The sequence below is a fragment of the Plectropomus leopardus genome, chromosome 15 (genome assembly GCF_008729295.1).
Source record: "Plectropomus leopardus isolate mb chromosome 15, YSFRI_Pleo_2.0, whole genome shotgun sequence".
NCBI classification, from domain to species: domain Eukaryota; kingdom Metazoa; phylum Chordata; class Actinopteri; order Perciformes; family Serranidae; genus Plectropomus; species Plectropomus leopardus.
Window position 1 is genome coordinate 23480035 of NC_056477.1, and position 27022 is coordinate 23507056.

The following is a 27022-nucleotide window of genomic DNA, read 5'->3' on the forward strand; positions in this document are numbered from 1 at the left end:
TATAGTATGTCGAAAAAGTCAAAATTTGACATGTCATAAAAAATGCCTGAAAATGACATATAAATTGCTTAGTAGAGACTATTATAATACAAAGTGGGAATAAAGGCCAAAAAAGTCCAAAAACTTCATTATTTAGCATGTTGAAAAAAAATGGCCAAAAACGCCATAGTATAGTATGTCGAAAAAGTCAAAATTTGACATGTCAAAAAATGGCTGAAAACGACATATAATTGCTTGTAGAGACCTATTATAATATACAAAGTGGGAAATAAAGGCAGAAAAAGTCCAAAACTTCATAATTTAGCATGTTGAAAAAATGGCCAAAAACGCCATAGTATAGTATGTCGAAAAAAAGTCAAAATTTGACATGTCATAAAAATGGCTGAAAAACGACATATAATTGCTTGTAGAGACCTTATATAATATACAAAGTGGGAATAAAGGCCAAAAAAGTCCAAAAACTTCATAATTTAGCATGTTGAAAAAATGGCCAAAAACGCCATAGTATAGTATGTCGAAAAAGTCAAAATTTGACATGTCATAAAAATGGCTGAAAACGACATATAATTGCTTGTAGAGACCTATTATAATATACAAAGTGGGAATAAAGGCAGAAAAAGTCCAAAAACTTCATAATTTTAGCATGTTGAAAAAATGGCCAAAAACGCATAGTATAGTATGTCGAAAAAGTCAAAATTTGACATGTCATAAAAATGGCTGAAAACGACATATAATTGCTTGTAGAGACCTATTATAATATACAAAGTGGAATAAAGGCAAAAAAAGTCCAAAAACTTCATAATTTAGCATGTTGAAAAAATGGCCAAAAACGCCATAGTATAGTATGTCGAAAAAGTCAAAATTTGAATGTCATAAAAATGGCTGAAAACGACATATAATTGCTTGTAGAGACCTATCATAGTATACAAAGTGGGAATAAAGGCCAAAAAAGTCCAAAAACTTAATGATTTAGCATGTTGAAAAAATGGCCAAAAACGCCATAGTATAGTATGTCGAAAAAAAAGTCAAAATTTGACATGTCAAAAAATGGCTGAAAACGACATATATAGCTTATGGAGACCTATTATACATATACAAACAAAGTGGGAATAAAGGCCAAAAAAGTCCAAAAACTTCATAATTTAGCATGTTGAAAAAATGGCCAAAAACGCCATAGTATAGTATGTCGAAAAAGTCAAATTTTGACATGTCATAAAAATGGCTGAAAACGACATATAATTGCTTGTAGAGCGCCTATTATATATACAAAGTGGGAATAAAGGCCAGAAAAAGTCCAAAAACTTCATAATTTAGCATGTTGAAAAAAATGGCCAAAAACGCCATAGTATAGTATGTCGAAAAAGTCAAATTTGACATGTCATAAAAATGGCTGAAAACGACATATAATTGTTTTGTAGAGACCTATTATAATATACAAAGTGGGAATAAAGGCAGAAAAAGTCCAAAAACTTAACATATTTAGCATGTTGAAAAAATGGCCAAAAACGCCATAGTATAGTATGTCGAAAAAGTCAAAATTTGACATGTCAAAAAATGGCTGAAAACGACATATAATTGCTTGTAGAGACCTATCATAGTATACAAAGTGGGAATGGAGGCCAAAAAAGTCCAAAAACTTCATAATTTAGCATGTTGAAAAAAATGGCCAAAAAACGCCATAGTATAGTATGTCGAAAAAGTCAAAATTTTGACATGTCATAAAAATGGCTGAAAACGACATATAATTGTTTGTAGAGACCTATTATAATATACAAAGTGGGAATAAAGGCAGAAAAAGTCCAAAAACTTCATTATTTAGCATGTTGAAAAAATGGCCAAAAAACGCCATAGTATAGTATGTCGAAAAAGTCAAAATTTGACATGTCATCAAAAAATGGCTGAAAACGACATTAATAGCTTATAGAGCCCTATCATAATATACAAAAGTGGGAATAAAGGCCAGAAAAACGTCCAAAAAACTTCATAATTTAGCATGTTGAAAAAATGGCCAAAAACGCCATAGTATAGTATGTCGAAAAAGTCAAAATTTGACATGTCATAAAAATGGCTGAAAACGACCTATATATTGCTTGTAGAGAGCCTATCATAGTATACAAAGTGGGAATAAGGCCAAAAAAGTCCAAAAACTTCATAATTTAGCATGTTGAAAAAATGGCCAAAAACGCCATAGTATAGTATGTCGAAAAAGTCAAAATTTGACATGTCATAAAAATGGCTGAAAAACGACATATAATAGCTAGCTTGTAGAGACCGCCATAATATACAAAGTGGGAATAAAGGCCAAAAAAGTCCAAAAACTTCATAATTTAGCATGTTGAAAAATGGCCAAAAACGCCATAGTATAGTATGTCGAAAAAGTCAAATTTGACATGTCATAAAAATGGCTGAAAACATATATATTGCTTATTGAGAGACCTATTATAATACAAAGTGGGAATAAAGGCCAAAAAAGTCCAAAAACTTCATAATTTAGCATGTTGAAAAAAATGGCCAAAAACGCCATAGTATAGTATGTCGAAAAAGTCAAATTTGACATGTCATAAAAATGCCTGAAAACACGACATATAATTGCTTGTAGAGACCTATTATATATACAAAGTGGGAATAAAGGCAGAAAAAGTCCAAAAACTTCATAATATTTAGCATGTTGAAAAAAATGGCCAAAAACGCCATAGTATAGTATGTCGAAAAAGTCAAATTTTGACATGTCATAAAAATGGCTGAAAACGACATATAATTGCTTGTAGAGACCTATTATAATATACAAAGTGGGAATAAAGGCCAAAAAAAGTCCAAAAACTTCATTATTTAGCATGTTGAAAAAAAAATGGCCAAAAACGCCATAGTATAGTATGTCGAAAAAGTCAAATTTGACATGTCATAAAAATGGCTGAAAACGACATATAATTGCTTGTAGAGACCTATTATAATATACAAAGTGGGAATAAAGGCAGAAAAAGTCCAAAAAACTTCATAATTTAGCATGTTGAAAAAATGGCCAAAAACGCCATAGTATAGTATGTCGAAAAAGTCAAAATTTGACATGTCATAAAAATGGCTGAAAACACATATATAGCTTATGAGAGACCTATTATATAACAACAAAGTGTGAATATAAAGGCCAGAAAAGTCCAAAACTTCATTATTTAGCATGTTGAAAAAAATGGCCAAAAACGCCATAGTATAGTATGTCGAAAAAGTCAAATTTGACATGTCATAAAAATGGCTGAAAACGACATATAATTGCTTGTAGAGACCTATTATTATATATACAAAGTGGGAATAAAGGCCAAAAAAGTCCAAAAACTTCATAATTTAGCATGTTGAAAAAATGGCCAAAAAAGCGCCATAGTATAGTATGTCGAAAAAGTCAAATTTTGACATGTCATAAAAATGGCTGAAAACGACACATATAATAGCTTATAGAGGCCTATCATACTATACAAAGTGAATATAAAGGCCAAAAAAGTCAAAAACTTATAATTTAGCATGTTGAAAAAATGGCCAAAAAACGCCATAGTATAGTATGTCGAAAAAAGTCAAATTTGACATGTCATAAAAATGGCTGAAAACGACATATATAGCTTTATAGAGACCTATTATACATATACAAAGTGGGAATAAAGGGACAGAAAAAGTCCAAAAACTTCATAATTTAGCATGTTGAAAAAATGGCCAAAACGCCATAGTATAGTATATGTCGAAAAAGTCAAATTTGACATGTCATAAAAATGGCTGAAAACGACATATAATTGCTTGTAGAGACCTATTATAATATACAAAGTGGGAATAAAGGCCAAAAAAAGTCCAAAAACTTCATAATTTAGCATGTTGAAAAAATGGCCAAAAACGCCATAGTATAGTATGTCGAAAAAGTCAAAATTTGACATGTCATAAAAATGGCTGAAAACGACATATAATTGCTTGTAGAGAGACCTATTATAATATACAAAGTGGGAATAAAGGCAGAAAAAGTCAAAAAACTTCATAATTTAGCATGTTGAAAAAAAATGGCCAAAAACGCCATAGTATAGTATGTCGAAAAAGTCAAAATTTGACATGTCATAAAAATGGCTGAAAACGACATATTATAGCTTATAGAGCCCTATTATAATACATACAAAGTGGGAAAAAAGGCCAAAAAAGTCCAAAAACTTCATTATTTAGCATGTTGAAAAAATGGCCAAAAACGCCATAGTATAGTATGTCGAAAAAGTCAAAATTTGACATGTCATAAAAATGGCTGAAAACGACATATAATTGCTTGTAGAGACCTATTATAATATACAAAGTGGGAATAAAGGCCAAAAAAGTCCAAAAACTTCATGATTTAGCATGTTGAAAAAATGGCCAAAAACGCCATAGTATAGTATGTCGAAAAAGTCAAAATTTTGACATGTCATAAAAATGGCTGAAAACGACATATAATTGCTTGTAGAGACCTATTATAATATACAAAGTGGGAATAAAGGCCAGAAAAAGTCCAAAAACTTCATATTTAGCATGTTGAAAAAAATGGCCAAAAACGCCATAGTATAGTATGTCGAAAAAAGTCAAATTTTGACATGTCATAAAAATGGCTGAAAACGACATATAATTGCTTTTAGTAGAGACCTATTATAATATACAAAGTGGGAATAAAGGCAGAAAAAAGTCCAAAAACTTCATAATTTAGCATGTTGAAAAAAAAATGGCCAAAAACGCCATAGTATAGTATGTCGAAAAAAGTCAAAATTTGACATGTCATAAAAATGGCTGAAAACGACATATAATTGCTTGTAGAGACCTATTATAATATACAAAGTGGGAATAAAGGCCAAAAAAGTCCAAAAACTTCATAATTTAGCATGTTGAAAAAATGGCCAAAAACGCCATAGTATAGTATGTCGAAAAAGTCAAAATTTGACATGTCATAAAAATGGCTGAAAACGACATATAATTGCTTGTAGAGACCTATTATAGTATACAAAGTGGGAATAAAGGCAAAAAAGTCCAAAAACTTCATAATTTAGCATGTTGAAAAAATGGCCAAAAACGCCATAGTATAGTATGTCGAAAAAAGTCAAAATTTGACATGTCATAAAAATGGCTGAAAACGACATATTAATAGCTTATAGAGACCTATTAGCATACAAAGTGGGAATAAAGGCCAAAAAAGTCCAAAAACTTCATTATTTAGCATGTTGAAAAAATGGCCAAAAACGCCATAGTATAGTATGTCGAAAAAGTCAAATTTTGACATGTCATAAAAATGGCTGAAAACGACATATAATAGCTTATAGAGACCTATCGTAGCATATACAAAGTGGGAATAAAGGCCAAAAAAGTCCAAAAACTTCATAATTTAGCATGTTGAAAAAAAATGGCCAAAAACGCCATAGTATAGTATGTCGAAAAAGTCAAAATTTGACATGTCATAAAAATGGCTGAAAACGACATATTATAGCTTGTAGAGACCTATCATACATATACAAAGTGGGAATAAAGGCCAGAAAAGTCCAAAAACTTCATAATTTAGCATGTTGAAAAAAAATGGCCAAAAACGCCAGTATAGTATAGTGTCGAAAAAAGTCAAAATTTGACATGTCATAAAAAATGGCTGAAAACGACATATATAGCTTAGAGAGAGACCTATTATAGCATACAAAGTGGGAATAAAAAGGCCAAAAAAGTCCAAAAACTTCATAATTTAGCATGTTGAAAAAAAAATGGCCAAAAACGCCATAGTATAGTATGTCGAAAAAAGTCAAATTTTGACATGTCATAAAAATGGCTGAAAACGACATATAATAGCTTGTAGAGACCTATTATAATATAAAGTGGGAATAAAGGCCAAAAAAGTCCAAAAACTTCATAATTTAGCATGTTGAAAAAAATGGCCAAAAACGCCATAGTATAGTATGTCGAAAAAGTCAAAATTTGACATGTCATAAAAATGGCTGAAAACGACATATAATATTGCTTGTAGAGAGACCTATATATATATACAAAGTGGGAATAAAGGCCAAAAAAGTCCAAAAACTTCATAATTTAGCATGTTGAAAAAATGGCCAAAAACGCCATAGTATAGTATGTCGAAAAAAGTCAAAATTTGACATGTCATAAAAATGGCTGAAAACACATATAATAGCTTAGAGAGCCCTATCATAGCTATACAAAGTGGGAATAAAGGCAGAAAAAGTCAAAAACTTCATAATTTAGCATGTTGAAAAAAATGGCCAAAAAAACGCCATAGTATAGTATGTCGAAAAAAGTCAAATTTGACATGTCATAAAAATGGCTGAAAACGACATATAATAATTGCTAGAGACCTATTATAATATACAAAGTGGGAATAAAGGCCAAAAAAGTCCAAAAACTTCATAATTTAGCATGTTGAAAAAAATGGCCAAAAACGCATAGTATAGTATGTCGAAAAAAGTCAAATTTTGACATGTCATAAAAATGGCTGAAAACGACATAATTAGCTTATAGAGACCTATTATAGCTATACAAAGTGGGAATAAAGGCCAGAAAAAGTCAAAAACTTCATAATTTAGCATGTTGAAAAAAAAATGGCCAAAAACGCCATAGTATAGTATGTCGAAAAAAGTCAAAATTTGACATGTCATAAAAATGGCTGAAAACGACATATAATAGCTTGTAGAGACCTATTATATACAAAGTGGGAATAAAGGCCAAAAAAGTCCAAAAACTTCATAATTTAGCATGTTGAAAAAAATGGCCAAAAACGCCATAGTATAGTATGTCGAAAAAGTCAAAATTTTTGACATGTCATAAAAATGGCTGAAAAACACATATTATTGCTTGTAGAGACCTATTATAATACAAAGTGGGAATAAAGGCCAAAAAAAGTCCAAAAACTTAATTTTAGCATGTTGAAAAAATGGCCAAAAACGCCATAGTATAGTATGTCGAAAAAGTCAAATTTTGACATGTCATAAAAATGGCTGAAAACGACATATAATAGCTTGTAGAGAGATGCTATATAATATACAAAGTGGGAATAAAGGCAAAAAAGTCCAAAAACTTCATAATTTAGCATGTTGAAAAAATGGCCAAAAACGCCATAGTATAGTATGTCGAAAAAAGTCAAATTTTGACATGTCATAAAAATGGCTGAAAACGACATATAATTGCTTGTAGAGACCTATATAATATACAAAGTGGGAATAAAGGCCAAAAAAGTCCAAAAACTTCATAATTTAGCATGTTGAAAAAAATGGCCAAAAACGCCATAGTATAGTATGTCGAAAAAAGTCAAAATTTGACATGTCATAAAAATGGCTGAAAACGACAACATATAATAGCTTATAGAGACCTATCATATTATATACAAAGTGGGAATAAAGGCCAAAAAAAGTCCAAAAAACTTCATAATTTAGCATGTTGAAAAAAAAATGGCCAAAAACGCCATAGTATAGTATGTCGAAAAAGTCAAAATTTGACATGTCATAAAAATGGCTGAAAACGACATATAATAGCTTGTAGAGACCTATTATAATATACAAAGTGGGAATAAAGGCCAAAAAAGTCCAAAAAACTTCATAATTTAGCATGTTGAAAAAAAATGGCCAAAAACGCCATAGTATAGTATGTCGAAAAAGTCAAAATTTGACATGTCATAAAAATGGCTGAAAACACATATAATAGCTTATAGAGATGCCCTATCATATATACAAAGTGGGAATAAAGGCCAAAAAAGTCCAAAAACTTCATAATTTAGCATGTTGAAAAAAATGGCCAAAAACGCCATAGTATAGTATGTCGAAAAAAGTCAAAATTTGACATGTCATAAAAATGGCTGAAAACGACATATAATAGCTTGTAGAGAGCGCCATTATAATACAAAGTGGGAATAAAGGCCAAAAAAGTCCAAAAAACTTCATAATTTAGCATGTTGAAAAAAAAATGGCCAAAAACGCCATAGTATAGTATGTCGAAAAAAGTCAAATTTGACATGTCATAAAAATGGCTGAAAACGACATATAATAGCTTTGTAGAGACCTATTATAATATAAAAGTGGGAATAAAGGCCAAAAAAGTCCAAAAACTTCATAATTTAGCATGTTGAAAAAATGGCCAAAAACGCCATAGTATAGTATGTCGAAAAAAAGTCAAAATTTGACATGTCATAAAAATGGCTGAAAACGACATATAATAGCTTGCTAGTAGATGCGCCTATAGCTATACAAAAGTGGGAAAAAGGCCAAAAAAGTCCAAAAACTTCATAATTTAGCATGTTGAAAAAATGGCCAAAAACGCCATAGTATAGTATGTCGAAAAAGTCAAAATTTGACATGTCATAAAAATGGCTGAAAACGACCTATAATTGCTTGTAGAGACCTATTATAATATACAAAGTGGGAATAAAGGCCAAAAAAGTCCAAAAACTTCATAATTTAGCATGTTGAAAAAATGGCCAAAAACGCCATAGTATAGTATGTCGAAAAAAGTCAAAATTTGACATGTCATAAAAATGGGCTGAAAACGACATATAATAGCTTGTAGAGACCTATTATATATATACAAAGTGGGAATAAAGGCCAAAAAAGTCCAAAAACTTCATAATTTAGCATGTTGAAAAAATGGCCAAAAACGCCATAGTATAGTATGTCGAAAAAAGTCAAAATTTTGACATGTCATAAAAATGGCTGAAAACGACATATAATGCTTGTAGAGACCTATTATAATATACAAAGTGGGAATAAAGGCAAAAAAGTCCAAAAACTCATTATTTAGCATGTTGAAAAAAAATGGCCAAAAAAGCCATAGTATAGTATGTCGAAAAAAGTCAAAATTTGACATGTCATAAAAATGGCTGAAAACGACATATAATTGCTTGTAGAGACCTATTATAATATACAAAGTGGGAATAAAGGCAGAAAAAGTCAAAAAAACTCATAATTTAGCATGTTGAAAAAATGGCCAAAAACGCCATAGTATAGTATGTCGAAAAAAGTCAAAATTTGACATGTCAAAAAATGGCTGAAAAACGACATATAATAGCTTATAGAGACCTATTATACATATACAAAGTGGGAATAAAGGCAAAAAGTCCAAAAACTTCATTATTTAGCATGTTGAAAAAATGGCCAAAAACGCCATAGTATAGTATGTCGAAAAAGTCAAAATTTGACATGTCATAAAAATGGCTGAAAACGACATATAATAGCTTATAGAGAGCCTATCATAATATACAAAGTGGGAATAAAGGCCAGAAAAGTCCAAAAACTTCATAATTTAGCATGTTGAAAAAATGGCCAAAAACGCATAGTATAGTATGTCGAAAAAAAGTCAAAATTTGACATGTCATAAAAATGGCTGAAAACGACATATAATAGCTTGTAGAGACCTATTATATACAAAGTGGGAATAAAGGCCAAAAAAGTCCAAAAACTTCATAATTTAGCATGTTGAAAAAAATGGCCAAAAAAGCCATAGTATAGTATGTCGAAAAAGTCAAAATTTGACATGTCATAAAAATGGCTGAAAACGACATATAATAGCTTATAGAGACCTATACTATACAAAGTGGGAATAAAGGCAAAAAGTCCAAAAACTTCATAATTTAGCATGTTGAAAAAAAATGGCCAAAAACGCCATAGTATAGTATGTCGAAAAAAGTCAAAATTTGACATGTCATAAAAATGGCTGAAAACGACATATATAGCTTGTAGAGACCTATTATATATACAAAAGTGGGAATAAAGGCCAAAAAAGTCCAAAAACTTCATAATTTAGCATGTTGTTGAAAAAAATGGCCAAAAACGCCATAGTATAGTATGTCGAAAAAGTCAAAATTTGACATGTCATAAAAATGGCTGAAAACGACATATAATAGCTTGTAGAGACCTATTATAGTATACAAAGTGGGAATAAAGGCCAAAAAAGTCCAAAAACTTCATAATTTAGCATGTTGAAAAAATGGCCAAAAACGCCATAGTATAGTATGTCGAAAAAAGTCAAATTTGACATGTCATAAAAATGGCTGAAAACGACATATAATTGCTTGTAGAGACCTATTATAATATACAAAGTGGGAATAAAGGCAGAAAAGTCCAAAAACTTCATAATTTAGCATGTTGAAAAAAATGGCCAAAAACGCCATAGTATAGTATGTCGAAAAAAGTCAAAATTTGACATGTCATAAAAATGGCTGAAAACAACATATTATAGCTTTTAGAGACCTATTATATACATACAAAAGTGGGAATAAAGGCCAAAAAAGTCCAAAAACTTCATTTTTTTAGCATGTTGAAAAAATGGCCAAAAACGCATAGTATAGTATGTCGAAAAAAGTCAAATTTGACATGTCATAAAAATGGCTGAAAACACATATAATAGCTTATAGAGACCTATCGTGCATAGCATACAAAGTGGGAATAAAGGCAGAAAAAAGTCCAAAAACTTCATAATTTAGCATGTTGAAAAAATGGCCAAAAACGCCATAGTATAGTATGTCGAAAAAAGTCAAATTTTGACCGTCATAAAAATGGCTGAAAACACACATATTAATAGCTTGTAGAGACCTATTATATACACAAAGTGGGAATAAAGGCCAAAAAAGTCCAAAAACTTCATAATTTAGCATGTTGAAAAAATGGCCAAAAACGCCATAGTATAGTATGTCGAAAAAAGTCAAAATTTGACATGTCATAAAAATGGCTGAAAACAACATATATAATAGCTTGTAGAGACCTATTATATATATACACAAAGTGGGAATAAAGGCCAAAAAAGTCCAAAAACTTCATAATTTAGCATGTTGAAAAAATGGCCAAAAACGCCATAGTATAGTATGTCGAAAAAGTCAAAATTTGACATGTCATAAAAATGGCTGAAAACGACATATAATAGCTTGTAGAGACCGCCATATATACAAAGTGGGAATAAAGGCCAAAAAAGTCCAAAAACTTTCATAATTTAGCATGTTGAAAAAAAAAAATGGCCAAAAAACCATAGTATAGTATGTCGAAAAAAGTCAAAATTTGACATGTCATAAAAATGGCTGAAAACGACACTATAATATGCTTGTAGAGAGACCTATTATAATATACAAAGTGGGAAATAAAGGCAGAAAAGTCCAAAAAACTTCATATAATTTAGCATGTTGAAAAAATGGCCAAAAACGCCATAGTATAGTATGTCGAAAAAAATGTCAAAATTTGACATGTCATAAAAATGGCTGAAAAACAACATATTATAGCTTATAGAGACCCCTATATATACAAAGTGGGAATAAAGGCCAAAAAAGTCCAAAAACTTCATAATTTTAGCATGTTGAAAAAATGGCCAAAAACCAATAGTATAGTATGTCGAAAAAGTCAAAATTTGACATGTCATAAAAATGGCTGAAAACGACATATAATAGCTTGTAGAGACCCTATTATAATATACAAAGTGGGAATAAAGGCCAAAAAAGTCCAAAAAACTTCATAATTTAGCATGTTGAAAAAATGGCCAAAAACGCCATAGTATAGTATGTCGAAAAAAGTCAAAATTTGACATGTCATAAAAAATGGCTGAAAACGACATATATAATAGCTTATAGAGACCTATCCATAGCTATACAAAGTGGGAATAAAGGCCAAAAAAGTCCAAAAACTTCATAATTTAGCATGTTGAAAAAAAAATGGCCAAAAACGCCATAGTATAGTATGTCGAAAAAAGTCAAAATTTGACATGTCATAAAAATGGCTGAAAACGACATATATATTATTGATAGAGACCTATTATATAGCATACAAAAGTGGAATAAAGGCCAGAAAAGTCCAAAAACTCATTATTTAGCATGTTGAAAAAAAATGGCCAAAAACGCATAGTATAGTATGTCGAAAAAGTCAAAATTGACATGTCATAAAAAATGGCTGGCTGAAAACGACATATAATAGCTTGTAGAGACCTATTATAATATACAAAGTGGGAATAAAGGCCAAAAAAGTCCAAAAACTTCATATTTAGCATGTTGAAAAAATGGCCAAAAACGCCATAGTATAGTATGTCGAAAAAAGTCAAAAATTTTGACATGTCATAAAAATGGCTGAAAACGACATATAATAGCTTATAGAGACCTTATATATACAAAGTGGGAATAAAGGCCAGAAAAGTCAAAAACTTCATAATTTAGCATGTTGAAAAAATGGCCAAAAACGCCATAGTATAGTATGTCGAAAAAAGTCAAAATTTGACATGTCATAAAAATGGCTGAAAACAACATATTATAGCTTGTAGAGACCTATTATATACAAAGTGGGAATAAAGGCCAAAAAAGTCCAAAAAACTTCTAATTTTAGCATGTTGAAAAAATGGCCAAAAACGCATAGTATAGTATGTCGAAAAAGTCAAAATTTGACATGTCATAAAAATGGCTGAAAACGACATATAATAGCTTGTAGAGACCTATTATAGCATACAAAGTGGGAATAAAGGCCAAAAAAGTCCAAAAACTTCATAATTTAGCATGTTGAAAAAAATGGCCAAAAACGCCATAGTATAGTATGTCGAAAAAAGTCAAAATTTGACATGTCATAAAAATGGCTGAAAACGACATATATTATAGCTTGTAGAGACCTATTATACATACAAAAGTGGGAATAAAGGCCAAAAAAGTCCAAAAACTTCATAATTTAGCATGTTGAAAAAATGGCCAAAAAAACGCCATAGTATAGTATGTCGAAAAAAGTCAAAATTTGACATGTCATAAAAATGCTGAAAACGACATATAATTGTTTGTAGAGACCTATTATAATATACAAAGTGGGAATAAAGGCAGAAAAAGTCTAAAAACTTCATAATTTAGCATGTTGAAAAAAAATGGCCAAAAACGCCATAGTATAGTATGTCGAAAAAGTCAAAATTTGACATGTCATAAAAAAATGGCTGAAAAGACATATAATAGCTTGTTAGAGACCTATCGTATAGCATACAAAGTGGGAATAAAGGCAGAAAAGTCCAAAAACTTCATAATTTAGCATGTTGAAAAAATGGCCAAAAACGCCATAGTATAGTATGTCGAAAAAGTCAAAATTTGACATGTCATAAAAATGGCTGAAAACACATATATATAGCTTGTAGAGACCTATTATACATACAAAGTGGGAATAAAGGCAGAAAAAGGTCCAAAAACTTCATTATTTAGCATGTTGAAAAAATGGCCAAAAACGCCATAGTATAGTCGATGTCGAAAAAGTCAAAATTTGACATGTCATAAAAATGGCTGAAAACACATATATAATAGCTTGTAGAGACCTATTATAATATACAAAGTGGGAATAAAGGCAAAAAAGTCCAAAAACTTCATAATTTAGCATGTTGAAAAAATGGCCAAAAACGCCATAGTATAGTATGTCGAAAAAAGTCAAAATTTGACATGTCATAAAAATGGCTGAAAACGACATATATAAATAGCTTAGAGACCTATTATAATATACAAAGTGGGAATAAAGGCAAAAAAGTCCAAAAACTTCATAATTTAGCATGTTGAAAAAATGGCCAAAAAAACGCCATAGTATAGTATGTCGAAAAAGTCAAATTTTGACATGTCATAAAAATGGCTGAAAACGACATATATATAGCTTGTAGAGACCTATTATAATATACAAAAGTGGGAATAAAGGCCAGAAAAGTCCAAAAACTTCATAATTTAGCATGTTGAAAAAATGGCCAAAAACGCCATAGTATAGTATGTCGAAAAAGTCAAAATTTGACATGTCATAAAAAATGGCTGAAAACAACATATATAGCTTATAGAGCCCTATCATACTATACAAAGTGGGAATAAAGGCAAAAAAGTCCAAAAACTTCATTATTTTGCATGTTGAAAAAAATGGCCAAAAACGCCATAGTATAGTATGTCGAAAAAGTCAAAATTTTGACATGTCAAAAATGGCTGAAAACGACATATAATAGCTTGTAGAGACCTATTATATATATACAAAGTGGGAATAAAGGCAGAAAAAAGTCCAAAAACTTCATATTTAGCATGTTGAAAAAAATGGCCAAAAACGCCATAGTATATAGTATGTCGAAAAAAGTCAAATTTTGACATGTCATAAAAATGGCTGAAAACGACATATAATAGCTTGTAGAGACCTATTATAATATACAAAGTGGGAATAAAGGCAAAAAAGTCCAAAAAACTTCATAATTTAGCATGTTGAAAAAATGGCCAAAAACGCCATAGTATAGTATGTCGAAAAAGTCAAAATTTGACATGTCATAAAAATGGCTGAAAACGACATATAATAGCTTATGAGACCCTATCATATATACAAAAGTGGGAATAAAGGCCAAAAAAGTCCAAAAACTTCATAATTTTTGCATGTTGAAAAAAAATGGCCAAAAACGCCATAGTATAGTATGTCGAAAAAAGTCAAAATTTGACATGTCATAAAAATGGCTGAAAACAACACATATATAGCTGTAGAGACCTATTATAATATACAAAGTGGGAATAAAGGCCAAAAAAGTCCAAAAACTTCATAATTTAGCATGTTGAAAAAAATGGCCAAAAAACGCCATAGTATAGTATGTCGAAAAAGTCAAAATTTGACATGTCATAAAAATGGCTGAAAACGACATATAATAGCTTGTAGAGACCTATTATATATACAAAGTGGGAATAAAGGCAGAAAAAGTCCAAAAACTTCATAATTTAGCATGTTGAAAAAATGGCCAAAAACGCCATAGTATAGTATGTCGAAAAAGTCAAAATTTGACATGTCATAAAAATGGCTGAAAACAACATATTATAGCTTATAGAGACCTATTATACATATATACAAAGTGGGAATAAAGGCCAAAAAAGTCCAAAAAACTTCATTATTTAGCATGTTGAAAAAATGGCCAAAAACACCATAGTATAGTATGTCGAAAAAAGTCAAAATTTGACATGTCATAAAAAATGGCTGAAAACGACATATAATAGCTTATAGAGCCCATACTATACAAAGTGGGAATAAAGGACAGAAAAAGTCCAAAAACTTCATAATTTAGCATGTTGAAAAAAATGGCCAAAAACGCCATAGTATAGTATGTCGAAAAAGTCAAAATTTGACATGTCATAAAAATGGCTGAAAACACATATAATAGCTTGTAGAGCCCTATTATATATACAAAGTGGGAATAAAGGCCAAAAAAGTCCAAAAACTTCATAATTTAGCATGTTGAAAAAATGGCCAAAAAACGCCATAGTATAGTATGTCGAAAAAGTCAAAATTTGACATGTCATAAAAATGGCTGAAAACGACATATAATTGCTTGTAGAGACCTATTATAATATACAAAGTGGGAATAAAGGCAGAAAAGTCCAAAAACTTCATAATTTAGCATGTTGAAAAAATGGCCAAAAACGCCATAGTATAGTATGTCGAAAAAGTCAAAATTTGACATGTCATAAAAATGGCTGAAAACGACATATAATAGCTTGTAGAGACCTATTATAATATACAAAGTGGGAATAAAGGCAGAAAAAAGTCCAAAAAAACTTATTAATTTAGCATGTTGAAAAAATGGCCAAAAATGCCATAGTATAGTATGTCGAAAAAAGTCAAAATTTGACATGTCATAAAAAATGGCTGAAAACAACATATAATAGCTTATGATAGAGACCTATATACTATACAAAAGTGTGAATAAAGGCAGAAAAGTCCAAAAACTTCATTATTTAGCATGTTGAAAAAATGGCCAAAAACGCCATAGTATAGTATGTCGAAAAAGTCAAAATTTGACATGTCATAAAAATGGCTGAAAACGACATATAATAGCTTGTAGAGACCTATTATAATATACAAAGTGGGAATAAAGGCAGAAAAAGTCCAAAAACTTCATAATTTAGCATGTTGAAAAAATGGCCAAAAACGCCATAGTATAGTATGTCGAAAAAGTCAAATTTGACATGTCATAAAAATGGCTGAAAACGACATATAATTGTTTGTAGAGACCTATTATAATATACAAAGTGGGAATAAAGGCAGTAAAAAGTCCAAAAACTTATAATTTTTAGCATGTTGAAAAAATGGCCAAAAACGCCATAGTATAGTATGTCGAAAAAGTCAAAATTTGACATGTCATAAAAATGGCTGAAAACGACATATAATAGCTTATAGAGCCCTATTATAATATACAAAGTGGGAATAAAGGCAGAAAAAGTCCAAAAACTTCATATTTAGCATGTTGAAAAAAAAAATGGCCAAAAACGCCATAGTATAGTATGTCGAAAAAGTCAAAGTTTTGACATGTCATAAAAATGGCTGAAAACGACATATAATTGTTTGTAGAGACCTATTATAATATACAAAGTGGGAATAAAGGCAGTAAAAGTCCAAAAACTTCATAATTTAGCATGTTGAAAAAATGGCCAAAAACGCCATAGTATAGTATGTCGAAAAAGTCAAAATTTGACATGTCATAAAAATGGCTGAAAACGACATATAATAGCTTATAGAGCCCTATCATACTATACAAAGTGGGAATAAAGGACAGAAAAAGTCCAAAAACTTCATTTTTTAGCATGTTGAAAAAATGGCCAAAAACGCCATAGTATAGTATGTCGAAAAAGTCAAAATTTGACATGTCATAAAAATGGCTGAAAACGACATATAATTGCTTGTAGAGACCTATTACAATACAAAAGGGGGATAAAGGCCAAAAAGTCCAAAAACTTCATAATTTAGCATGTTGAAAAAATGACCAAAAACGCCATAGTATATGTTACAGCCCAAGATATTAAAATCGGGGGACAAAAATGGGATGCAACACAGCACAATGTTTTTAAACAGGAGGAAAAAACGTTTATTGTTCAACACAAGTATGAACGACTGAAATGGCCTAGCATCAAGCGAGCAGCACACACATATGCAAACGAACAACGTGATAGGGAAGCGGGTTAGCAGCAGCAAATCAATAAACAAAATAAAACCCCTTATACCTACCACACCCACTCCACAGCTTACTTCAACTTTCCCTGTTGCCCAAAACATAAATAACACACACAGCCACCGAAGGCTAGTTTGTTAGACAAATAATTATCTGGATGTGGTGCGATGGCAACCAGTGTAAACATGAAATACAACAAAAGTTAATCTAGAGCCCAGCTCCTTCGTACATGAGTTAACATGAAGAAGTACCAAGTTAACAATCACGAGTTTACATTGATCACACCAGCACAATATACCAGGGCGAACTGCTCATGGGTAAGAACAGCCGCCCCCTAGCAAAGGTACAACGGACTTAAAAAGACACTAGAAAAACACATCACTGGAGGAAGCACTCATCAAAAGGAAGGAAGGCGGGACCACTGGCACCACCTGATTGGTTGGCAGGAAGGCGTGCAGCAAGAGGAGGAGAAACGAGACACAGTCAGAGGAACACCCCAGGGTACAGAAGGAAAGCATCCTCGATGACGTGCATACCTCCGATGACATCATCAGTCTGAATAATGAGATTACCACAACCCCCATACAAAACAACAACAAAAAAAAAAACGGCATCACCTGTAAACAGTACAGTATGACGAAAAGTCAAATTTTGACATAAGATAAAAATGGCTGAAAACAACATATTATGGCTTGTAGAGACCCATCATAGTATCCAAAGTGTGAATAAAGGCCAAAAAAGTCCAAAAGTTTCACAATTTAGCATGTTGAAAAAATTGCCAAAAGCGCTATATTATAGTATGACAAGAACTGTCAAATTCTGACAGAACATAAAAATGGCTGAAAATTGCATATAATACTTTAGACCTATCATAGTATACACAGTGGGAATAAAGACCGACAAATTCCAAAACCTACATTATTTAGCAGCATGTTGAAAAAATAGCGTAAAATGCCATAGTATAGTATGTCGAAAAATGTCAAAATTTGTCATCTCATAAAAATGGCTGAAAATGACATATAATAGCTTGTAGAGACCTATCATACCATACAAAGTGGGAATAAAGGCAAAAAAAAGTCCAAGAACTTAACAATTTAGCATGTTGAAAAAATGGCCAAAAACGCCATAGTATATTATGTCGAAAGTGTCAAAATTTGACATGTCATAAAAATGGCTGAAACAATATATAATAATACATTGCAGAGACCTATCAACTATACAAAGTGGGAATAAAGGCAGAAAAAGTCCAAAAACTTAACAATTTCGCATGTTGAAAAAAATGGCCAAAAAACGCCATAGTATAGTATGTCGAAAGTGTCAAAAATTTGACATGTAATGAAAATGGTTGAAAACGAATATACTAGCTTGAAAGACCTATCATAGTGTACAACTTGGGAATAAAGAGTCCAAAAAACTTCATTATTTAGCATGTTGAAAAAAATGGCCAAAAACGCCATAGTATAGTATGTTGAAAAAGTCAAAAAACGTCAAACGTCATTATTTAGCATGTTGAAAAAATGGCCAAAAACGCCATAGTATAGTATGTCGAAAAAGTCAAAATGACATGTCATAAAAATGGCTGAAAACGACATATAATTGCTTGTAGAGACCTATTATAATATACAAAGTGGGAATAAAGGACAGAAAAGTCCAAAAACTTCATAATTTAGCATACTGAAAAAATGGCCAAAACGCCATAGTATATAGTATGTCGAAAAAGTCAAAATTTGACATTCATAAAAATGGCTGAAAACAATATATAATACATTGCAGAGACCTATCATACTATACAAAGTGGGAAAAAAGGCAGAAAAAGTCCAAAAAACTTAACAATTTCGCATGTTGAAAAAATGGCCAAAAACGCCATAGTATAGTATGTCGAAAAAATCAAAATTTGACATGTAATGAAAATGGTTGAAAACGACATATACTAGCTTGAAGAGACCTATCATAGTGTACAACGTGGGAATAAAGGCCAAAAAAGTCCAAAAACTTCATTATTTAGCATGTTGAAAAAATGGCCAAAAACACCATAGTATAGTATGTTGAAAAAGTCAAAATTTGGTATGTCATAAAAATGTCTGAAAACGACATATATAGCTTGTAGAGACCTATTGTACTATACAAAGTGGGAATAAAGGCAGAAAAAGTCCAAAAATGTCATAATTTAGAGACCTGTAGAGACCTATTATACTATACAAAGTGGGAATAAAGGCCAAAAAAGTCCAAAAACATCATAATTTAGCATGTTGAAAAAAATGCCAAAAACGCCATAGTATAGTATGTCGAAAAAGTCAAAATTTGACGTCAAACGTCATTATTTAGCATGTTGAAAAAATGGCCAAAAACGTCATAGTAAACTATGTCGAAAGTGTCAAAATTTGACATGCAATGAAAAAATGGTTGAAAACGACATATACTAGCTTGAAGAGACCTATCATAGTGTACAACGTTGGGAATAAAGGCCAAAAAATGTCTGAAAACGACATATAATAGCTTATAGAGACCTATCGTACTATACAAAGTGGGAATAAAGGTCAAAAAATTCCAAACACATCACAATTTGGGTGTTGAAAAAATGGCCAAAAACCATAGTATAGTATGTCGAAAAATGTCAAAATGTCATACATGTCATAAAAATGGCTGAAAACGACATATAATAGCTTGTAGAGACCTGTCACAGTATACAAAGTGGGAATAACGGCCAAAAAGTCCAATAACTTCATCATAATTTAACATGTTGAAGAAATGGCCATAAACACCATCGTATAGTATGTATGTCGAAAAATGTTAAAATTTAACATGTCATAAAAATGGCTGAAAACAGCATATTATAGTTTCTAGAGATGCGTCATTGTATACAAGGTGGAAATGAAAGCCAAAAAAGCCCAAAACTTCATAATTTAGCATGTTGAAAAAATGGCCAAAAACACCATAGTATAGTATGTCGAAAAACAATTTTAAAATGTCATAAAAATGGCTGAAAACAACTTATTTAAGCTTTTAGAGATGCATTATAACATACAAGCGGAAATAAAGCCAAAAACGTCCAAAAGCTTCAAAATTAAGCATATCCAAGAAATGGCAAAAAAACAAAAAAAAAAAAAATTTTAAAAATTGATGAAAATAACATATAGCTTGTAGAGACACGTCATAGTATACAAAGTGGAAATAATACCCAAAAAAGTCCAAAATGTCCTATTTTAGAATGGCCAAAAAATCGATAAAAACACCATAGTATAGCATGTGGAGAAAATGTAAAAAAAATTTGACATGTCCTAAAGATGGCTTAGGGCGGCATGATGGCGTCGTGGTTAGCACTGTTCCCTCACAGCAAGAGGGTCCCTGGATTGATCCCGGATTGGAACGGGGGTCGGTCCGTAGGCGGGGGCCCTTCTGTGGGCCCGTGCCCACATTTGCGTGTTCTCCCGTATCTGTGTTGGTTCTCTCCGGGGTCTCCGGCTTCCTCCCACATTCCGAAGACATGCAGGTCAGGTTGATTGGTGACTTTAAATTGCCCTTAGGAGTGACGGTGAGCGTGAAAGGGTGTCTGCGATAGTCTGGCGACCTGTCCAGCGTGTACCCCGCCTTCCGTCCAATGACAGTTGGGATTGGCTCCAGCCCCCCGCGTCCCTTGCAAGGACAAGCGGTTACGGAAAATGAACGAATGAATAAAGATGGCTAAAAATGACATATAGTAGCTTGTAGAAACCTGTCATGGTATACAAAGTGGGAATAAAGGCCAAAAAGTCCAAAAACTTAATAATTTAGCATTTTGAAAAAATGGCCAAAAACGCCATAGTATAGTACATTGAGAAACGCTGAATTTTGACGTCATAAAAATGGCTGAAAAACAACATATTATAACTTGTAGAGACAGATAGAGACAGAGAGATAGTATATAAAGTGGAATTAACGTCACAATTTAGCATGTCAAAAAAATGGCCGAAAACGCCATAGTTAAAATATTTCATTTTCAGCCTTTTTTTTTTTTTATATGTCAAAATTTAACGTTTTTTGACACACAATAGTATGATGTTTTTGGTCATTTTTTCGACAGTCTATGCTATGACATGTCTAGATATGCTATTTTATGTACTTTTCAGCTGCTTTATAGACATGTCGTATTTTGACATTTTAGACATACTATACTATGACGTTTTCGTTAATTTTTTCGGAATGCTATATCATGATGTTTTTGGACATTTTTTTGACATTTGGTGTGTAGCTGACCTTTAAGTATCTCTGACAATAAGACCTCTGACAGACGGAATAATGGCTCATCCGAACAGGGCAAACCCTACCATAGAGACATAAAGTGCAGATACAACAGTCAGAATAAATGATTTCTATTTTTCAAACATAAAGTCAAACCACTCTATCATCCATGTTGTGTCTGTTACAACATTCCTCTTCAGTTCCTTATCTTTGCGAATAACCCATTTGGCGTTATGTTATAAGGATGAATGTAAAGCATTTTCTGTTGGTGCAAATGAGTTATAGTGTTATGAGTGAGGAGCAGCGATCCGCCTACACTCCTGATGAATTCTCGCGTTGTGATGACTTTAATTTTTCTCTGCGCATTAGTTAATGTATTTGAAAAGTAAACAGAGGGCCCTGTGTCGTCATATGGTTAAGGGACAAGTTTGAAATGGCTGGCATGGACCCAAGTAGCCTTTACTGCAACCTTTACAGCTACTTCAGTGGGGATGTGATAAATGGACAGTGATATTGCCTCTGCCTCCAGTAACGCCTCCTGTGGTCTCTCATGAGCACCTAATCGCCTGGCTTCAGGTTCTTTAGCACCGCTGTGGCTGCTGAGGGCACCTTTCACCTGAGAATGCAATGCTGACAGAGTAGCAACAGGTTAGCACAGTATCACAGCATTTCATCATCACATGAGGTTGTAGATGGAATACAATGCTTAACTGGACCTCTTTCATTTCGGTGTGGTCCCCTGAAAACGTTTTCAAAGGGGGTGAGTCCATGTCCGTTTCTTATGCAAGCACTGGCGGAAGTGCTTTAGCTCATGACGGTCCAGTTTCATTGCAACCTTTCAGCAGTTTTGCCTTGACTGTACAATTTTCACGTTCCATAGCACCCGTGCACTGTGGATGATAAAAACAGTAATGACATATTAGAAGTGATAAAATATATATATATATATATATTTAAAGCCTAAGAAGTGCAACACTTTAGAGAGCACATTGCCAGTCAGTCATCACAACTGATTGTTGAAATACCCCATATATTATTTCAGTGAGCAGTGCCTTGTTTTAGCTGTGGGAAAAAAAACTTCAGCGCATTTACTGAACCTGTCAACATTAACGAGACAGTATTTCTTTTCTTCACATTGTGTTAGTTTATGAAATTCATAATAAAATGGCCAAATGGTTTATGCATTGTTGGCTGCACAAACCATACACTTCCTGTAAAAATCCCTGTGTGTAGAATGCAGAGTTAATAACAGTACACATTCCCCCTCTTGCGCCAGATTCTGACCAGAGAGCACTTTACTGTGGAGTAGAGAGTGATTGGAGAACAGAAAGGGTTAACTTCAGTGTCAGGGTTAACTTCAGTGGGTGTGTATAACAAGACAACATGGAGGGAATCTTGAACCACAGAAAGTAGCTGCATAAGCTGCAGCGGCCCAACATGTGATGCAAGCACTGCTGCAGCTCAGTCAATAAACTGAGTAACAGGTAGGTCGGGTTTAGGCAGTCTGAGGGTCATAATAATAATAATAATAATAATAATAATAATAATATAATGATAATAATAATAGCACTATGATAATAATAATAATAATAATAATAATAATAATAATAATAATAAAGTTTATTTAGCACTTACCAAAACCAACGTTACAAAGTGCTGTACAATTGAAAATTACAAAAACACAAAAAAAAACATGTCAGGAAAAAAAGGTGCTTGCCAGCATCATACAGCTCATTCTGAGACAGAGATACAGAAACAGCGGCAGCCTCCTATGTCCAGAAAACATGTTGTTAACACAACCTTTCTACTTCCTGATATATTTCACACCATACTTTCTCAAACTTTCAAAACTTTGATCTGGTCCGTCAGATACATGTGATGTGCTGTGTGATCAGCCTGTTTTCATGTCACAGGTTGCTTGGGTGCTGTGTGTGCTTGTGCTGTCGTCGAGAGACCATTCTAATGTGTGTAGGTGTGAGTTTGGTCTGCATTTCACCATTTTGCCGTGTTCACAGGCAGTGTGGTTACTTTAACTCATCTAAACATGAAGTTAACACAATGCATAATGGCACATTAGATCGCCCCCTATCTAGTCAATTTGACAATGTTCTGATAACAGAAAAAAGTGCTTCATCATGGTGTCAGCGAGTGGGCATGATGAGGGTATGGTGCAGAGTTTCGTCACAGAGATGACACCAGCACTATAGTTTTGCAATATCTGCCACCCTTTTAAGATGGTTTAAGTGATGTTAACACTTTTAGGACAGATAATGTACCTGCTAAATCAACTGAAAATACATAATTTGCTGCAATATTAAAATTTGCTCAGGCAATTTTCTAAATCCTTTATGTTAATACATACATAGATACATCACAATTAAGGGCTGTTCATGTTTGGTAGTTTTAACCTTAGCTTTAGTATATTCATTGGCATTCACTATTTTATCATAAACAGTTTGAGATTATGACTCACCCAATGTTGTGTGTGTGTGCTGCAGGCTGCTCTGTCACTGGCGTCCTCCTCCTGCTTTCAGTCTGACATGGGATGTGGGATTTTCTCTTCTTTCTTTGTTGTTAGAACAGTCTTTGCACCAGTGTCTTTGCACCAGTGTCCCTTCAGTCCGTTCCACAAAAAGATCATCGTATTCTGGTGTCAGAAAGTGGGGAAAACAGCATAGAGTAGCATGTCTAAACAAAGTGTTACAAAATAGTCATATGTCGTTAAAAACAATCGAAAAAATACCAAAGTATAGTAAGTTGTCAAAAAGTTAGAAAAACATTGTATGGTTTGCTGTCAAAAAGTGAGAAAAAACGTAATAGTATAGCATGTTGTCTAAAAGTGCAAAGCAATCGCATAGTATATTATGTTGTTAAATAATGAGAAAATTCCGAAAAGTCTGGATGCCCCTGCTGTAAACCAGGTGTTGATAATGAGTTTTTCTTGTATCCATTGTGTGGTCAGATGAAAGTACTCTTACTTCAAAAGCGTAGGAATAATGAGGACATCTGTATACATGTCTGTACACTATGTCTTCCTGCAGGGGGAAACAATGATGGAAACTTTGGCTTGAGTCTAGACGGAGAGCTGAAGTTGCATAAGGATCTGGACCGGGAGGAGATCCCGGTCTACTCCATTATCATCAAGGCTTCGAGCAACAGGAGCTGGACTCCTCCCAGAGGTCAAAGGGCAGCTCGTGCCAAAGCCCTGGACCCTGCCCGTGACCCCAGCCTGCTGGAAGTCCGCATTGAACTGGAAGACATCAATGACCAGAAACCACGCTTCACTAAGGCGGAGTACACTGCAGGTAATCTGTGTTCTTGTATGTGTATGTTGGTCTATGTGAAACCACCATAACCTTCCATCTTTGCTCCCTGGTTTCAGGAGTTGCAGCGAATGCCAAAGTGGGCTCAGATCTGATCAAGGTTGTGGCTCTAGATAATGACATTGGCAACAACAGCGTGGTTCAATACCATATCGTTACAATCCGCTACTTCCAGTCACAGAGCAATGGCAGTGAGGACATGGGCAACATCTTCATCATCGGTGAGCTTTCTCGTGTACAATATGCATTTGTGTTAAATGTTGACTAGATTTTTGCTTCTTACAACATCTCTTCAAATAGTCACCACCAAATCCTGTGGAAGGCCCAAAACCAGCAATATTGAGTCAATACTTGTTTGTGGACAACAATGGAGCTCTGTGACTCAGAGGGATAAGATATATCAAAGTTTGGATCCTCAGTCAGTACTGTTATTAGGATAAAGTTGCTGTTTGTTGGTAAGATAGTGTAGTTAATTTACACACAATAAGAAACTGCATAAAATAAAGACGAAAAATAAAAAAAAGTGTCAGGAGAGGTCAAGAAGTCAAAGGCTCATACGAAAGGACGCTGATTCTGTTTGTGATATTCATGGACAGGATCTCAAAGCGCAGCCAGGGTGATGAAGGGGTCTGGTTTGGGGACCTCAGAATTGTATCTCACTCTTTGCAGATGATGCGGTTCTGTTTGCTTCATCACACTGTGACCTTCAGCACGCACTGGAGCGGTTTGTAGCCGAGTGTGAAACGGTCAGGATGAGAGTCAGCACCTCTAAGTCTGAGGACATGGTTCTCTGCTGGAAAACAGTGGACTGTCCCCTCTGAGTTAGGAGAGAATTACTGCCCCAAGCAAAGCAGTCCAAGTATCTCGGGGTCTTGCTCACGAGTGTGGGTAGAATGGAGGGTGAGATGGACAGGCGGTTTGGTGCGGCATCCGCTTAGATGCAGTAGTTGTGTTGGACTGGTAAATCAAGAGCCTCCCAGCTCAGCTCCTTCTTCACCAGTCCATCTGTGTTCCAACCCTCACCTATAGTCATGAGCTCTGGGTAGTGACCGAAAGAAAGTGACTGAGGATACAAGCAGCCAAAATAAGTTTTCTCCACAAGGAGGCTGAGCTCAGCCTTAGAGATAGGGGGAGGAGCTTAGAGTAGAGCCGCTGCTCTTTCACGTCTAAAGGGACCCGTTGAGGTGGTTTGGGCATTTGTTCAGGATGCCTCCTGGGTGCCTCCCACTGGAGGTGTTCCAGGCACGTCCTACTGGTAGGAGGCCCCAGGGCAGATCCAGAACACACTGGAGGGGGTTACATATCTTGTCTGGCCTGGGAACACCTTGGGGTCCCCCAGGAGGAACTAGAGAGAGTTGCTGCAGAGAGGAGCATCTGATTTGCTCTGCTTAGCCTGTTGCCCCCACGACTTGGCCTCAGATAAGCGAATGATAATGGATGCAAACAGAAAAGATACAAGAATATATATATATATATATATATGTGTGTGTGTGTGTGTGAGGATTTTAAGATAAAGAGCTCTTGATAACTACCATGTTTGCTTTTTAAAGAGAGAAACCAAAGACAAAAAAATCAACCCTTTGAAATCTGAGCAATTTGGCTTGATTTCTTAACAATAAATTATTCCAAAATTTGCAGGAAATTTGTTTTAAAAAAAATACAAGGAAATAACATGGAAATTTCCATGGAAAAAAAAAGAAAAAATGAAAAAAAAAAAGTGTTAAAAAAAAGTTTTTTAAAAATCATAAAAATAAAAATACAGCTGTTTATTTATGTAGTCATGTATTGACAAAATCAAACCACTGCGCTCAGGTTTCACAGATTGAAATGCTTATGAAAGACCTGTGAATGCAGCGTAAGAAAACTGAGGTAGATCAAGGTTAACAGTTACCACAAACTTTAGAAATAAAACAAGCTTATACTTTAAATCCAATTTCTCATTTTCATCAAACTAAAAAATATTCATAATTTGGGTTCTGCCTTCTTTTAAGTGCACACAGCTGATCATATAAAGCATATCGTGCACTAAGAACAAAGCTGGTTGAGACAGTCACAGACCTCGCCCATCCGGTTAAATACCCATATTTTTTGAGACTCTTGTCCAGCTCTCCCAGACAGGTAATGTTCCTTTATCCAGAGCCTACTGTCAGATTTCTCTACAGGATTTGGTACAGCATGATACATCAGACAAAAAGCAGGCCAATATGTTTATATTCTGATTAAATTTGGGAGCTTGTCCAATTAATTTCTTATTTTGAAACAACTTTGTATCCCATGATTCCCACAGGTTTGACAGATGGTATCATCAAAACGAATGACCTCTTCACCGCCTACAATCCAGGCTACTTTCAGCTCGAGATTTTGGCGTGTGATTACGCGGGACACAGTACAACCACCAACGTGAACATCTACATTCTCAGAGACGACCAGAGGGTCAAGATAGTCTTCAATGAGATCCCTGATTTGGTCCGTGAAAACCAGGAAGATTTCGTCAACCTGCTGTCTAACATCACTGGAGCCATTGTCAACTTAGACGACATACAGGTTAGGCGTTTTTTTTTTGGTTTTTTTTTAAAGAAATG

The 27022-nt window shown here is 33.6% G+C and overlaps 1 protein-coding gene across 1 annotated transcript in view; it reads left to right on the forward strand.

Annotated features, from left to right (window-relative positions):
- The window catches only part of cdh23 (cadherin-related 23), a 227593-nt gene that overhangs the window by 193916 nt on the left and 6655 nt on the right, over positions 1–27022 (forward strand). Inside the window, exons 57-59 of the mRNA XM_042501637.1 lie at positions 24159–24422; positions 24500–24661; positions 26728–26984. Coding sequence (XP_042357571.1) covers positions 24159–24422; positions 24500–24661; positions 26728–26984 — 683 coding nt within the window. The remainder of the gene's footprint in view (positions 1–24158; positions 24423–24499; positions 24662–26727; positions 26985–27022) is intronic.